The 17,958-nt window shown below is 34.7% G+C and overlaps 2 protein-coding genes across 8 annotated transcripts in view; both read left to right on the top strand.

Moving 5' to 3' along the window:
- The window catches only part of LOC123873559, a 40,844-nt gene extending 27,009 nt beyond the window's left edge, over window positions 1-13,835 (top strand). For all 7 annotated transcript variants that reach the window (XM_045918434.1, XM_045918432.1, XM_045918428.1 and 4 more), the window contains exons 7-14: window positions 6,037-6,317; window positions 6,833-6,924; window positions 7,222-7,380; window positions 7,545-7,656; window positions 8,064-8,233; window positions 10,596-10,747; window positions 11,309-11,416; window positions 12,208-13,835. In XM_045918434.1, the coding sequence (XP_045774390.1) occupies window positions 6,037-6,317; window positions 6,833-6,924; window positions 7,222-7,380; window positions 7,545-7,656; window positions 8,064-8,233; window positions 10,596-10,747; window positions 11,309-11,416; window positions 12,208-12,349 (1,216 nt within the window). In that variant the 3' untranslated portion in view covers window positions 12,350-13,835. The remainder of the gene's footprint in view (window positions 1-6,036; window positions 6,318-6,832; window positions 6,925-7,221; window positions 7,381-7,544; window positions 7,657-8,063; window positions 8,234-10,595; window positions 10,748-11,308; window positions 11,417-12,207) is intronic.
- A 350-nt stretch (window positions 13,836-14,185) lies between these two features.
- On the top strand, window positions 14,186-17,592 carry LOC123873561 (zinc finger protein 277). Its single transcript, XM_045918442.1, has 2 exons — window positions 14,186-14,547; window positions 14,882-17,592. Exons 1-2 carry the CDS (start codon window positions 14,298-14,300, stop codon window positions 15,943-15,945), a joined length of 1,314 nt encoding a protein of 437 aa, XP_045774398.1. The 5' UTR covers window positions 14,186-14,297; the 3' UTR covers window positions 15,946-17,592.
- Window positions 17,593-17,958: the final 366 nt, after the last annotated feature.

Genomic DNA, 17,958 nt, shown 5'->3' with positions numbered 1-17,958 from the left:
TCAATACTCGTTCTTGTGACGAACAGACGGACAGCTCGGATTTATGGCCTGGGAGAGTTATGGTTTAACGGTGATATTCCATGCGAGTTTTTATATTTGGACGTTTCTTACTCCCGTTACATGAGTTTTAATTATGGTGTTTCTATAACTATTTATTTTTGAACAATTGCCAAAAAGGAAAAATTCCCGAGTACGGAACTCGAGTCTGACTCGCACTTGGCCGGTTTTTTTTCTATTAAAGAATGTTTTAATATCTCATGATCATTCATTTCATTAATTAATTAAACACGGCTGAATTAATTAAAATTAGACTCAAGATTATTTTCTTTCAATTAAAAGCATCGTGTTAATTAAGCGCGGTATCTTTGAGCATTTCAATCTACTTTCTAATATTAGATTTGAAATAAAATGGACCAAATATTATAATTCCTAATTAGCTAGTGAGAGTTACATTTTTCTTCTGGTTTTCGAAGAAAACAGTGGGCCGGCCGCGATGTGTTGATCATGATGAAAATTCAAAGTCAAATACTGCAATTAGATATTCTAGGTATTCTTTGACATCAATTAATTTTTTACTAAATGATGCCAACGACTTCGTTCCCGTGGGTCTCTTAAAATCCCGTGGGAACTCATTGATTTTCCGGGATAAAAAGTAGCCTTTGTTTTAATCCAGGGTAAAATCTGTCCCCTTTCCAGATTTCAGTCAAATCTGTCCAGTAGTTTTTACGTGAAAGAGAAACAAACACACACACAAACTTTCGCCCTTATAATATTAGTGTAATATATTTTTTCACTAACACTGTAACTCTGTACAAAATGTACCTACTATACTGAAAAATTGCGCGCCATTACATGGCAGTTTGCAATTGGACTTTTATAATTTTAATACCCATTGTACTTACAAGTTTGCAATGAATAATTCAAATCTAAATCTATTTAATAGCTGTACCATACTTGATGACATGTACCAACTTATTCCGTTCAAAAACAGATGATATTCGCGACTTTTACGGTTTCAGGTAGGTATAGAAAGGTACACGTAAGCTATAGAATAACATAAACAGAATAAATATTTAAGGACAAGACTACAAATGGCGAGGCTGTCACATATCAATTGACTATTAACTTATCACTAGTGATGGGAACCGTATATTATCGTATGGATTTATTCAATCGAGGGCAAGTAGAGGTTGGTAGAACGGACTATGTATGGCAAGGGTCAGACAGTCGATAAATATCGTGATACGGGTCTCAATATTTATTAATAACGATGTTATACCGTTTGCACATTAATAAAACATTATTGACGGGATCCCATCACAAAATTTATGAAAAATATTTGCTAAGCGCTTAAAAACGTAAAACGTAAATCGTCTAAACTTAAGGACTATCTATGCAAAATACCTCGAAAACTCGAAATCCAGTGATCAACTTTCACGAATACGACCTGCAGTGTATACCTAAAACCATTACCCATTATTATAAATGCGAAATAGTGTTTCTTTGTTGGTTGGTTGCCACGGAGCAAGGAATCGTCATGATTTTTTACATGATGTAGTTAGTCCTGGGCAGTGATAGGCATAGACTACTTTTTATTACAAAAAATCGAAGAGTTCCCGCGGGATTGTCACGGAAGATGTCTTATCAGCTTGCTATATAATAAAATCATTTATCAAGCCACATACTATTATATTATATTATATACAAGGAAGGAGGAATTATTATATACAAGGATATTAAACGGAGCAAGGAATGTTAGAAAATTGGGGTGCGAAAAGCCAAATGATGCGAAAGGAAAAGATATAATAAATGGGAAGCCTTTTAGTGATGACTCGTTAAACACTGTCGTAAGTCATTAAATGAATCGAAACCTCGAATACTGTTTAAATCATAAGCGGAAAGATTTGGAAGCCAACCGCATTATTATCCGAAGAAATCTCCTATCATTATAATAAAATCAATAGAAAGGGGTAACAAGTAACAACCCCTATTATTATCAACCGATGGATGTCCACTGCTAGACATATAGATAGATAGATAGAACACTTTATTGCACACAAAAACACATATAAAGGAACACAGCACAGAAAGAAGAAAACAGAAAAAACAATTGTGTGCAAAGGCGGCCTTATTGCTTGGAACAATCTCTATGTATACATATGTCTCTTGTAGGGAGTCCACACGCCACGTTCTTGATCCACCGGTTCCCTGTGACTCATTTGGGACCCGAATTTATCGGTTTTTCGAACTACATTAAAATATATGACGTGGTCTACCCATTGTCCCTTTACTTCGCAACCTCAGCTAAGAGGAGTGTGATGCCGAAAGAGAAAAAAGTTCCAATTACAATTACAAATTGTAAAGAACTCAAATATCAACATTGAGACATCGAATATTTCAGCCTCAGCTTCGGAGCATCAAAGAGTAAAGAAATAGGATAATGATAAAAAAAATACGATTAAACCTAGAATTTATGTTATTAAATTATCGACCTGGTACCTGTACTAGTCGGCACGTGTAATTACCTCTCCTTTTTTCAATTGAGCATCCCCCTGTAGTAAAAACCTATCTGCCGCAACATTGTATGGCACGGAACTGTTAATTATACGCGATCATGGACCAATACTGCATTAGCTCTTACATTCTCATTTATACTGGCACTTTTATGAAATGGCTCAGACTTTATCGGGGGATTAAAATGAATTTGATTTTATTTTGTTAAAGTACGGCTGCACTATCGGATTTTGGTAAATAATTTGAGTTTGGGCTTTTTAGATTGTTCGGCATTCGTCAAATCAACTGGGGCCACACTACAGGATACGGCGAATGTTTTATGTTTGGCGAATTTTTAAAGCTTATTTAAAATCTAAATGATACCCGCAGGACTTCGTCCGTGGGAACTTTATTTTCCCGGATAAATCGTACCCTAAGTTGTGTTAAGTCAGAATAGCTTACATCGCCTTCCAAACTTGAGCCAAGTCCGTCTACTAGTTATTGCGTTAAAGAGTATCAAATATACAAGGAACCAAAAGCTTAATTTGCTATAATCCGCCAAACCAAAGAAATCTGTATGTATCTGTATGTAAGAGTATCAAATACACAAATACACGCACACACACACACACACACACACACACACACACACACACACACACACACACACACGCACACAGACACACACACGCACACGCACACGCACACGCACACGCACACGCACACGCACACGCACACGCACACGCACACGCACACACGCACACACACACACACACACACGCGAGCGCGCGCACACCTTTCATCACAATCTTTCACCTTTATAATACATATTTGCCGAATCCCGATAGTGGAACCGAACCATTACAGAATACAGTAGGTAGTCGTTGTTCTAGGCCTTGCCAATATCGTAGGTTTTTATGGAATTAAGGAGGTTCTACTTTATAGAGATGTAGCACTATAAAACCTACTATGTAGTCTCAGAAGCATTCTGTTTAGGAATTTGTATACGATCATCGACCAATACTGCATAAGCTTCTACATTCCTATTTATACTGGCACTTTTATGAAATGGCTTAGATTGTTTATCAGGGAATGAAATGGATTATTTTAATTTAATTTTTTTTCTTGTATCCTTAAGATGTGATATCTTTGCATAGGGTGGGTAAATAATAATGTAGTAATGGGTCGAAGGGAATCAATTTAACGTTTCAATTACTCTAACTAATTAGGGTTAAAATTAAACATCTCAATGGATATCAGCCTGTTTAGTGTTTATAGTCGCTTCAACAGTTTTCCTACTATCCTTAAACCTATGTAACGATTTAATGAGTGATTAACGTTCTTCTTCTGGTCTTATTAGGTAATAGGTACATGTTGCACTTTGTAGATTAATGTTTTTATACTTGTCTACCAAAAATTGCTTTTTCCGTATTTCAAATGTATATAGGTACTTCACCATCATACATTACTGTTCTATTTCTTACATCAACAAAATCCACAAAAACTTTCATAATACCTACTATTTTTAGCAATATCAAAATTAAAGCCATCTCTACATAGCTCTACATCTGGTATTGGCTTTTTACAAGCTTCTCTATTTTTCCTGATCATAATCTCAAAACAAGGTGCAATCATGAAGTGAATTATACCAATTTTATATCCACATAAGCTCCATGAAGAATTCAATCGGGGCAAAAAAGAGCAAAATTTAAATTCTCAGTAACACCGACAACGCTGTTAACTGCAATAACGTTAATTAAACAAGTAACAAGTTTCTACATGTTGTATCAAATTGCCAATATAAGATGTCTTTACTATTTGCAGAGAACGCTACTGGGATAGTACTCGATAAATAGAATAAAGAGTCAGCAAAGGCAAGCTTCATTCCTTCAACTTTTTGTTTCCGACTATCCGCACCTCCAATGAAAAATAAATCTTAACTGATAGAAACTAAGGTTACAATTTGATCTCCACATACCAACTTGATTTTACACATTAAAACTGATAAGGGATATGAAATTTAATTGCTCCAAGATAAAGTCTTATTTCCAACGTGTCTAGAAAAATCTGAGTTCCAAGTAAGCTTTGACCGAGCTTAATAAATTAGTGCGCGACACTTTTGTTTATTAATGAAATATGGTTTATTTTCAGTACTAAAATTAATGCATATAAAATTTATATGACATCTATTGAGACAGCTAAAGTACTTTATTTGTTTGATATTTTAGTCCTATAATTTCTGCAATTCTAACAAGACCAATAAAACTGTAGTTTATATTCATGTTATAGATATTATGTATTGAATATTCATTCTATTCATTCTGTAGTACCTTTTCAATATTCAATTCATTTCATATTCCTAGTATTGCAATTCCTTTTTTATTCATTGTAAGTATTACATCAATTGCCAACCAACGGGTTTTGAAACTGCATTTCTCTATCGCTTCTGAATCGTCTTGATTTATTATTTAAAATGTACCTCATCATGATCAACCCATTTCCGCCCCACTACTGAGTACGGGTCTCTTCTCAGAATTAGAAGGTTTTAGGCCATAGTCTGCCACGCTGGCCCAATGCGGATTGGCAGACTTCACACACCTTTGAGAACATGGAGAACTCTCAGGCATGCAGGTTTCCTTACGATGTTTTCCTTCACCGTTAAAGCAAGTGATATTTAATTGCTTAAAACGCACATAACTAAAAAGTTAGTGGTGCGTGCCCGGGATCGAACCCCCGACCTCCGATTAGGAGGCGGACGTTCTAACCACTAGGCTATCACATCTTTTTAAAATGTACCTCAAAACTTTTTTTTCGGTAGAAAAAAAAGAAATCATTATAAACAACTTTTTTTATAAAGTAAGAGTCTGTAAACGTTAAAGCCACTTTGCCTTTAAAAGAAATTGAATAGGATTTTCAAAACGCCTCACCTAGATCCAACTATGCACTAGTCGGTACTTAAACTTTTTATAAACATTTAAAAAGCGTTTCAATGACTAATTAATGTGTAATTAGATGTGATTGAAATGAATCAAAGAAAAAAGCTTTCTTATATAAATATTTTCTTGGGGCTTACACTTAAGTGCAATTAAGTGCAATTTGTAACAGCTTCTTATCGTTTAATAGATTACGGGGTTAGTATGTATAATAATTTTATTCCAAACGGATGTGAAACTATTTATTATTCACAAGATAATTCAAAAGTAGCACACTTAATTATCAACACAGAAATGTTCAACTACTCTATTTTGCCTTTACATTCATTAATTTCCACAAAACTCTTTAAAAAACCTATTTCTTCGTATTCTTTCAATTTTTTCTCGTCGTTATAAATTATTTCATCAACCAGATTGCGTTGCTTTTAAAAGACTGTCTTTTTTATGAATATTTATTTTATTTTCCAGTTGGTACATTATAATATCTTACCTACATACTTAATTCATAACTTTGTTCAGCATTCATTTTTTTATTAATTCATCAGAAAAAATGATTATTGTCCCTTGAGTTCGTTGTTTCATTTTACTAACAGTTTTTTTTTGGTTTCAGCCCTATAGATCCTCAAGCAACCACATACTGCGTCGTCGCATCCCATAGAAAGAACTACACGTCACTCTGTGCTGCTCAATACGATGTTCGATCGAATCGATTTGACAATAAACCCATTCGATTCAACTCGGCTGAAGATCGATCCAACGAGAGGATTCGTACGAAGCATAATCAGACTGACAACAATACCGGATTAACTGATAGTAATAAAATAGACGATTTGGATGCTTTTAACATATATGAAGGAAACTTCAAGAGTGTCTACAGGAGAAAGAAGTTTGGTAAGTCGTCTTATGTAACTGGTAGATTAGATTTTGATGAAAAATCTAATTAAATGAGTCAGCAAATGAAAAGTATTATTGCGAATTTCTTTTAGCATACCTAAGTAATAAATAAAATTAATCATCAAATCATTAAGATATGGTTGCTAACTTTAAACTATGGGCCTCATAAGAAAGCTTAGAGTCACTCAGTGGGCGATGGAGAGAGCTATGCGTGGAGTTTCTCTACGTGAACAAATCAGAAATGAAAAGATCCGTAGGAGAACCAGAGTAACCAGTCTATTGGTTGACGATGATGATGATGATTAAGTAAAGCTTATTAGTAATACCATCGATGTAGGAGGATGGAGGAGGAGGCTGTAGGAGGATGGAGGAGGAGGATGTAGGAGGATGAGGAGGAGGATGTAGGAGGATGTATCGATGATGATGATTGTAACACTTTACATTTACCAATTCATATTCATATTTTTATAATAATATGCTGATGATGTTGATGGTGGTGTTTTTTTAAACAGGACGCAGCACAAGAGTATCAAATGAAGACCCAGTAATTGCATGCGTAGGAGATAGAACACATCATTTAATAGAAAATTTGGATCCAAGCACGGTAAGTAAATTAATTGTTACTAACCCCCGACCCAAAAATGGGGTGTTATAAGTTTGACGTGTGTATCTGTGTATCTGTCTGTGGCATCGTAGCTCGCAAACTAATGAACCGATTTTAATTTAGTTTTTTTGTTTGAAAGGTGGCTTGATCGAGAGTGTTCATAGCTATAATCCAAAAAAAATCGGTTCAGCCGTTTGAAAGTTATCAGCTCTTTTCTAGTTGCTGTACCTTCACTTGTCGGGGGTGCTATAAATTTTTAATTTACACTTGTATCTAACTAAGCACAAATCTTTACAGACATATTTTGTAAGCATATTCGGAGTAGCAAGAGATCGCCGAATTGGTTCCTTACTTGCATCGGGTAGTGTGAGGCCAAGAACCTCCACGGCTAAGAAACTTCGGGAAAACGTGCCTCTCAAAGCGGACATTAAGGGGAAAAGCGTATTTTACTTGAAGGTAAAGGAAAAATTAAGATCACTTAAGTATCGCTATAATGAAATGCATGGCTGCGTGCAAAAAATCTAATTTCTGTTATACTAACACACTGTTTGAAAACCTTATTATTGTTTGGAGTTTGCTTTGTTGGATGGCGATAATATTATAGAGATCCTTTTTTTCAGACGACAGTTGGAAGTGGAGGAGGGCTCTGGCTTGCAGTATCAACTTGCGGCGGTTCCGTAGATATTGATGTTTCTGTAAAAGGCAAACGATTGTATTTAGCTAAAAATATTGGTAAGTTAGACAAATTATTGACTTTCTTTAAACAAACAACAATGATTGAAGGAGTCGTTCGTAGTTGTAGACTTAAAGATAAAAAAATAATTAAATATACTGTTGAAATTAAATGAAAAATATTTCAAAATATTGAAATATAATCTCCATGTATCTATTTCATTTAGAATATTCTTTTCGCTTACAAACTGCAGTACAGTTTTCTGAAATAAAAACATACTGTATATTTTGTTTGTGCATTTAATAAACTCAATTTAAAAAAAATGGAGGTCAACTTTTAGCAATTACAATTATTAATTATAATATTATAATTAATAATTATTTTTATTATTTTTATTAATTACATAATATTATTGTACATTTCGCTAAGAGTCATGTGCCGTCTAATATGATATATTTTTTTTCAGAACCACATCTAAAGTTCTACATACCAGCACCGATATCAAGTTCATCAATACAAGAAACCAGTGATGAAGGATCAGTCCAGTTCGATTCGAGCTCCGAAGAATCAAAAATAAGATATGTGATAAGAGTGCTGCCTAATAAGTGGTACAGAGACTTAGCTGTTACTGTTGAGGTAGGGGTTTTACTTGAAAATGTCTGAGATCTTTAAACATGTTAGTTAACTAGCCTCAAAGTCCTTGCAACTAGACTTATCTGTATTTTAACAAACTTCTAAAAAAACTGATGGGTCGCAATTCAGCGTAGGTATATGTTTTTTCGTATGGTTGAGCCATCCGATCTTCAGGAAAACAGGAAGTGATTTTTGAGAACCTTTTTTTGAGTGCGAGGTGAAATCGAGCTACTTTGGCTAATTCTGTTGTACACAAATCTCTAACCTCAACCAAAATGATAGGTCTAAATGTATTGTTTGTGAAGTATATTTCATGTGATGTTTCATAAAGCTCTCTGCGAAAAAAAAATAGCAACTTGTATAGTATAGTATTTCATTTATTGCAAGATTGTAAGTAAAAAAGATGTTACATAAATTTTAAGTAGGTACGTATCACAATCTGCCATGACATGGCGTGCAAAATTTACTATCTTTACATACATTTTCAATAAGTACATAAAATATCATTCTTAATCAATAGAAAATTAAACATTAATAGGTAGGTACTCCTGGAGTCACAATTATAAAATAAATATATGTCACAATGTTACAAGTCTTGCTATCCTTTTTCGCAGAGAGTTTTAGTTTGGAAATTGGAAATTCCATATCCATTGGGATAAGTTCTACCCATGGAATCTCGCTGGCACGTCACACTCGGGTGCCCTGGGATCTCCTTAAATGGCACAAACTCCTTTGATGCGACTTTTTGAACTTGTTCCAAATAAAATGGTCCCTGCTCTTTTCAAATCATTAACCCCCGACCCAAGAAGAGGGGTTCTATAAGTTTGATATGTGTATCTGTGTATTTGTGTATCTGTCTGTGGCATCGTAGCTTCTAAACTAATGAACCGATTTTTATTTAGTTTTTTTTTTGTTTGAAAGTTGGTTTGATCGAGAGTGTTCTTGGCTATAATAATCCAAGAAAATCGGTTCAGCTGTTTGAAAGTTATCAGCTCTTTTCTAGTTACGGTAACCTTCACTTGTCGGTGGTGTTATAAATTTTTAATTTACACTTGTTTTGAAAGCATTTCATACAATTTGTTGATCGTTCTCTGACAAACAAAATAATTACTTTGCAAGTCGCTAACACATTATTATTCACAATCATGCCCATGTTAGTTAGCTATATCCCAAAACCGTCCAAAAGCCAAAAGTGTTCAGCAGTCCTTTGAACCTGTATAATTCAATTAATTAGTTGAATGTTTTACTTGTTTCGGGCGTTTGCTCGCGTCAGACTTTCCAGACAAACCCTTTGACAACGCGTTAATCCCTGATACTATTAGCACGTGGTGCATGCACATTGTACCTACGAAGCGAATTTACGAGGAAAGTCACGTACTCTGCAATTTGATGGCCATATTGAATTCATTTGGTGTTGACAAGGGTTTGTTGGATTAACAGGGCTCTCTCCGTCACTCGTTTCATACAATCGTAGTTCCAATTTCATTTGAATATTAAGCAACCAAAGTCCATGAAATTTTGCAGACATATTCTAGAAAGTAATATCTGTGTCTGTGGTGTTTTAGATTTTTCTAAAAATATTATGTAGTTTTAAAATTACAGGGGCTCAAAGATTTGTATGAAATTTTTTAAGACCGCGTAACTTTGAATCCGAATATTTTAACAGAAATCTGGAAAACCACAGACATAGATATTACTTTCTAGAATATGTCTGCAAAATAACATGGACTTTGGTTGCTTAATATTCAAATGAAATTGGAACTACGATTGTATGAAACGAGTGACGGAGAGAGCCCTCTTAAACAGTCTCCTTAAGGTATAAACTTCATTGAAAATTATTAGGTACCTACTGAAATAGCATCATTTGGTTTCGAAAAACTATTTTATCGCTCAAATACACCACCACCATTATAATTTTCTGATGTAGGCGTGGGCTCCATAACTTTAAATCTGATCATGGATTTGAACTAAAAGCACAAAAAAATAGTAATTCTGTCTTCGACACCTTAACCTTGGCTACACCTCAAGCACAGAACAAACAGAAGAAAGAAAGAAACAGAATCGGTATTCAAACGGTGCATTTTGAATTCTTGGATAATGGTGGGGATTTCTTTGGGTTCCTTTGGCTTGGCAGATAATTTTTTCAGATTCTCCCGCATTAGACAGTTTCAAAGATCTCAAAATATATTATTAGCAATCAATTTGATTGTATTGATGTGGGTGTACTCCACTTCGGCGGGGAGGGGCAACGCACGCACAACAGACGGAAACGTTTAAGTGCGGAAACCAGCCAGAGAGAGAAGAAGAAGAAGAAGTGGGTGTACTCCAGCTCAAAAAAATCAATGATTATAATGCCCCTTTCCAGCTCACGGCATCAACTACACGATGGGGTGTCAGCACTCCAGAACTAGATGGAGAAGATGGAAGTACCGTGCGAGAGTTGCGACCGAGGAGATCCTGCAACTCCGTTGACATTGCGTTCTTACCAGCTTCTCATAATGCTACTGATGTTATTAGGTAATACTGCATTCTGATTCCTTCGACCTTTGCTCCTCGTGTTAGTCCCCCGGATTTTCTAAAATTTGCTTGATTCGTAGTTGGCTGGTTTTTAGGGCAGGCAGTTGGCACCCTTCGAGTAACTATCGTAGTTACTGCCAACGGTATCCTTTTACTAAACCTCCGCCTGCCCGTCCATCTGTCAGTCCGTCTGCCTGTCTGTCAGCGGGATGTATCTCATGAACCGTAATAGGCAGAGAGTTGAAATTTTCAGTGCGATTTTTTAATGCCGCTGCTGTAATAAAATTTCAAAATGGCTGCCATGAAAATTAAAAAAATTATAAAGTATTAAGTGTTACATACAATATCTTTTACAATGGTATGGAACTCTTCGTGTGCTAGTTCGACTCGCACTTGGTCGGTTTTTCACTAAGCAATGAAATTATAATTTATAAGATAGGTAGGTATTTACTTTTGTATGCAAGGCACCCTTAGCAGAAAGTTGTAGATTATCTGTATTGCTAAAATCAGTTTTCTAATCTGTTTTCTCAATAATTAATCTACTAATTTCTTTGTTTTCAGATATTGCGTCCTAAGTCGAGAGATAGTGAATAATGACAATTTTATTTGTGCCTTATCAAAGAAGTCCTCAACTAAAGCCCCATGTACAAGTCACTTACAACGACCTCCGTGAGTACATGTTTCAATATCAGCTGTTTAATCTTCAATCTTGCCCTGATTGGTATTAGAGGGCCCTACCTTTGATAATTGCAGTCTCAAATGAAAATCCATAGCGGCATAGACTCCATTTCATCCCGGAAATAATACAAAGAGTGACATAAAAACTAATATTCGTCAAGAACATCAGGAATGATTGTAAAAAGATAATCTACTTCAGTGCGAACTATTACTAACATGCAGTTACTATTTTTGGAAGCCTATCGCCGCAGTTCGTTATCTTCATTGTGACAATTGCTATCACTTCAGATTGGTAGAACTCTGGTGGACAAAGGTGTCTGTAGTTGGCATGCCTTCACTAGGTACCTACTGGTTAAAGTGCATTATTCACAGCAAGAATATTGCCAATGACAACAATAGAGATTGTACCAATTGCAATGTGATAATTACCTACAAATCTGCCCCGCGATTTTGTAAGAAAAACGTATTCATCGTAATCGTAATCGACAGCAAATTCTGCTGGTTCCGTTGATTGGGGCAGCCAATCAAGGGGCTGAATTTGCTACCAATCACGATATACAAGGAACCAAAAGCTTAATTTGCTATAATCCGCATAATAAAGCTTAATTTGCTATAATATGCGGATTATAGCAAATTAAGCTTTTGGTTCCTTGTATATCATGGACTTCCGCAAAATAACGCCTGCTTCTATAATACCAATTTACACAATCAGGGGGCTGATAAGGCGGCAGACCCATTTCTTTAGTGGATTAGGCACGTAAATGAAAATCTTTACATTTCAGAACGAGGGTGATAGTCCAGAAAGTCACCGGTCTAAAACCTGGAAGAAAATACGCGCTGCAAGTGACCGCTGCTTCGAAAGGGACCTCAGTGCCATACAATGCCATATACGTAGAAACGAATGCCTCCTGTAAAGAAGAATAATAGTTTTGTCAACTGCTGTATTTAACTTGGCTACCATTTATTAATACCACAGAATACATAATATTTTCTATAGCAAAACGTTTAGCAAACCAAAGCTTGCTTGTTGCACATTACAGCTACGTACCTATCTATCTACTGTCTGTTTTTAGGATTGCGTACACAAAGGGTAAAACAGCTCTGCCCTATTAATGGCACTATATCCAAAACATGATAAAATTATGTACGTAACCCTAAAAGAAAGAAGCCTAACTCGCACTTTTTTATTTTCAACCGATACGGTTTTTTTAACGGTTTCCCCGACCGCCTAAAATAAAATTGTACCTTTAACTATAATCTTTACAATATTAACAGTGTAATCATATTGTCTAACTAATCATATTTAATGTATTATGTTCAGAAATCTAAAAACGCTTCGAGAAAAAGTACCTTATGCCCGTCCGCCGTTTGGCTCGTCTTGGCGGGGGCACTACCGTGCCCCCTGATTTTGTTTTTTATAACTATATTGAAACCAGGTGCCTACCTAGTGTAGTTTCCACCTAATAATACCTACCATTATGCAAAAAACTTAAATAATTGCGGTAGGTAGTCAAGTCAGAACCTGCAGCAGCTCCTTATTGTAATAGTAAATCAGTATTAGTTACATTTAGGTTTATTTTGTGTAGGTACCTAACTACTGTGAAAGTAATAATTAAATAATAATGTGTAATAATTAATTATAAGTAACTTCTTAACAAAATGATGCCCGCGACTTCGTTCGCGTGGATTTAGGTTTTTAAAAATCCCGTGGGCGCCCCTTAATTTCCCGGTCCTTCGACGGGATGCAAGCTGTCTGTAACTTCGTCAAAATTGGTTAAAAAAATGGGCCGTCAAAAGCTAGGAGACAGGCTGACACTCTCGCATTTATAATATGGATTTTAAATAGGTTTTCAGTTAATGGTAATAGTTAGTTAAAATATAATTTAATTTTGCGTAAAGATACCAGTTATACTGGAGATTTTTTGTAAATAAACTATAAAAAAATATCGCGTCAATTTTCAAATCATATAATTAGTGAAACTGAACGTACTTAACATTATTTTTAAATAATATAGAGGTTTTTGTAATAATTTATTTCTTTAAATTAAAAAATTTGAGGGTAGTTTATAAAATATACCTACTGGGGCTATTTGCGCTAAGCAGTCGTATTCAATGTCAGTTGCCGTTTAAATTGCAGCCAACTGATGTGAATGAACCGTAAAATATTTTTTTATAGTTTCTATAATATGATTTCTGTGCTATTTTAGTAGAAATTGATTGCGACTGCGTTGCGCAATTACTCCCCTGATCACTCCTGATTAATCATGATAAATAGAATAAGGTTTATTTTATGATTTTATAGATAAGTTTACTTGTGGCATTTAGTTGAACAGAATGTAAGTTCCTACTATTTTTATGCAGAGTGTATTTAAAAGATATAGAATTTTAAAATATAATAAATTTAAAAAGATTTTTTGTTTTATTGTCGACGATAAAAAGAGACAGGTACCTACCTGGCTAGTATGGGGTTTATGAACATAAATTTTATGGAATTTCAAACCGGTGCCCTGCCAAGCTGTCCGGCAAATAAAAAATAGAGTTTGCCCTCTATCTGCATCTTCAGCTTCAATATATTTTTATGTCCATTATTTTTTTATGTCCATTGCTGAACTTGAATTATAAAGTTACCCTCATTGATTGTACCTAACTAAGGATTCCAAAAATCCATGCTAGCGTTGAACGAAATGCAATGCTTTAATCATTGTAACTGTCAATGTCACGACTTTGACAGTTGTCTTACGACTGGCATGACATCTGTCAGTGTGAAGTGTCAAAATATTGTTTTTTTGGCTGTGAAATCCTGAAAAATCATTGGAAAAATTCTAAAATTGACTGAATATCTGTTGCCTAAACGAGTTTTTACACAAATAAAATGGCCACAAACGAGAAACAGTTCTTTGGACCGTTAACTTTGCACCAAAAGAGTGAAAATCCATCGATCTTCAAGACCGAGACTCCGAATGAGTGCGCTTGTGTTTTGTGCGACGAAGTGTTTGTTCTGCCGGCGTCTGAGAAGCAGATGTTGACGCATCTCTTCATGGAGCATCGTCTGGTTATAGCCGATGCTAACCAGATTGCGGATTTGGAAGGTTATATGAAATATTGGAAGTTGAGATTTAAAGGTTAGTTGAGTGTTAATTTAAATAAAAAATAACTTATGGAGACTTGCAACAACTTTAAAAAAGTAGTACAATATCTAGTTATGCTAATATTCATCATGCATAGTGAATATTATTAGATTAAAGTATCATAACTTAGCAGATTAGTGTTGAACTAGGTTTAGAATTTTGAAAAGTGGTTTAGCTCTTTCCATTTGAAAAAAATTAAGAATTTTAAAATTTTACTATCAGGAACTAAGATATTTTCTAAAGCAAAAATCTTAATCTATCTTTATTCCAAATTAGTTATGTTTAAGTGTATTGAACTTACTAAGTTTTTGTGTGCATACATTTTCAGATCAAAACCTGCCATTCTTTTGTACCACAATGCTGCTAGACAACAAACCAGACGGAACAAAATCAAAGAATGAAGAATACTTCTTATTAAGTGATGTATTACCTGAGGACAAAGAACTGCGACTTAATCTCCGTCAAACCAAATTGGAAACATTATTAGAAAGGCATGCCTTTGAAAGAGAAGACAAGGACTATTCAAAAGAGTGCCTCTTTTGCAGATTTGTTTCTATTGGCACCAGAGCAAGCTACCTAAATCATTTGTATGAAAAACACAACTTTCATATCGCTAAGCCCGACAACCTAATCTTTATCGATGATCTCATAGATTTAATAAGTTCAAAGTTAGATAAACTGCAGTGTATATTTTGTGAAGGTGTGTTCAAAGATCGGACTATTTTGAAAGAGCACATGCGTAAAAAAGGCCATAAAAGGATAAATCCTGTAAACAAAGAGTATGATAAGTTCTTTTTAGTTAACTACATAGGTGATAGACATCCAGTAAATAAACAGAAACCATTCAATATGTCGAGTAGTTCAAAAATGTATAACATTAAAGTTAGGGAAGAAGAATTTGAACCGGACTCGAATATAGACAGTGATCCAGAATGGTCGGAATGGACTGAAGAAAACGGACCAGTAATCACATGTTTACTATGTGAGCATACAGAAACGGAATTCGAAAATATGCTAGACCATATGGAAAAGAAACACGAGTTTTCCTTTTCAAAAGCTACAGAAGGATTCAACTTTTACTATAAAATTAAAATAGTAAATTATATAAGAAGGCAGATACATTTAAAGCAGTGTTTAGCGTGTGAAACTAAGTTCGACGATTCGAAGAATTTAGAAAAGCATTTAAAAGAAATGAAACACTGGATTTTAAGTAAGGAAAAATGGGACCAGCCTGAATATTACTTTCCAACATATGAAGATGATCTCTTCTTATGTTTCATTCATGATGACGATGAGAGTTGGTGGTCTGGTGATGAGAGGGAAACGGAGAATCAGAATTCTATGTCAGATAATATATCTAAAGAGATGGCAATGGCAGTTCTTGGTGATTGAACATGTAATATTAGTATATCTCACTTAAGTACATAATATTACTGCAAGCTATATTACTTAATTATTATAAATGCAAAAGTGTGTCTGTCTATTTCCTCTTCAAGGCGGCTTAATAGACTTCCCTGGCGCAGTGGTACGCACTGTTGTCTTATTAGTGGGAGGTCCCAGGTTCAATTCCCGGCAGGGGTTTGGAATTTAATAATTTCTAAATCTCTGGTCTAATCCGGTGGGAGGCTTCGGCCGTGGTTAGTTACCACCGTACCAGCAAAGTCGTGCCGTCGAGCGATTTAGCGTACTGGTACGATGCCAGACATGTAGAAACCAAAGGGATATGGATTTAATAAAAACTGCCATACCCCTTCCAGGTTAGCCCACTTCCATCTTAGACTGCATCATCACTTACCACCAGGTGAGATTGCAGTCAAGAGCTAACTTGTGTCTGAATTAAATACAAAAATTAATTGCTGAACAGCACTGATATATTTCAGCACACATTATACATTGTGGATATTATAACAAAGGCAAATTTTTATCAGTCCCACAGGAAAACAGAAAAATATGTGGATAGTCTCAGGCACTAGCCTATAATATTTGCCTAATTGATTACATTGGTGTAAAGTGTAAATAGTTTCCTAAGGGTTCTGATAATAATAAATCAAGCGCCCTAAGCCCACAGATTGGTATCTGTGAAGACAAGGATCTATGAAATGAAACAGGCTCATTTTGTATGGCTTATACATACTTCATTCCATAGAGTGCCATAACGCCATATTTGTCTTATAATGACCAATCATTCCTATTGCTTAGAGCAATCTGGTAGAGATCGCTCTAAGCAATAAGGCCGCCTTTGCACACAATTGTTTTTTTCTGTTTTCTTCCTTGTGTTGTGTTTCTTTACATGTTTTTGTGTGCAATAAAGACTTCTATCAATCTGTGCGCCTAAGATGTTTATTATCTCAAATCCATAACACCAAATCTGTGATTATAGCAATGTAATTATCACTTTTATTATGTATGGTATGTTGCTGAAACTATATATTTTAGCCAATAGCAAGTTAGATGGATTTGTTGAATATTTTTGGTGATTTTGGAACTACTTTGTATATTAGCACATAATAATGTTTTTCTTAAAAATATGGATTCTGTACTTATGAATTTAAACCCGGTTGTATAGATCCTTCCAATTAAACAAATGCAAACCGTAATTCTGCAATAGTAAATGATCAAATGATTTATTTGTTCTTAAAATCGGTTTTTACAAATTGTGCAAATGTAAACATTTAAGGTTGTAACTTGGCTGTATAAGTTGTAACACTAAAATCATATTAAGTAAGCAAATGTGCAATAATTTTTTAAGGATTTGTGTCTTACATAACAGCATTTATTTTGCTAATAATTACAGTAATAAAATATTTTATAATATTAAATTATATTGATATACTCCTATGTAATGAATCAATATTAAAATGTTAATAATAAGGTAGCTTTCTAGATTTTACACATAATTATGTTAATTTGGTTATATACACAAATCTCTGAAATAACTGCCAATAGTCTGTAATCTGTCGAAAGGTTATTTGGCAACATTGTTATTTGTAAAAAATAGGGTCTTGGACTTTAGTAATAAAATGATGTAATGATTTGGACATTGGTCGACATATTATTTTTCAATTACTTTACTTTTCTGTTAAAAAATTGAAAAATATTTGTCGTTTACGCATTGTAAAGACATTGATCGCATTCCGTACAGTGTGACGTTGATAAAATTAATTTTGTAAATTTCTAAAAATTTAAGTTTTTTCAAGTTATTTTCTTTTAATAATGAATTCTTGCCCCATAAACTACCGTAATACAATTGTACATCACATCATTTTATTACTACGGTCCAAGACTATATTGTGTTATGTTTTTTGATAAACAACAATGTTGTATGTGACATATCGATAGATTACCGATCATTATAATCATCAAGTGCCTTCTTCGAAACCAAGTTTGGCGGCCGTCATACGAAAA

This window comes from Maniola jurtina, chromosome 17 (assembly GCF_905333055.1).
Source record: "Maniola jurtina chromosome 17, ilManJurt1.1, whole genome shotgun sequence".
In the NCBI taxonomy this organism is placed as follows: domain Eukaryota; kingdom Metazoa; phylum Arthropoda; class Insecta; order Lepidoptera; family Nymphalidae; genus Maniola; species Maniola jurtina.
This window is presented reverse-complemented; position numbering and strand designations above follow the sequence as displayed.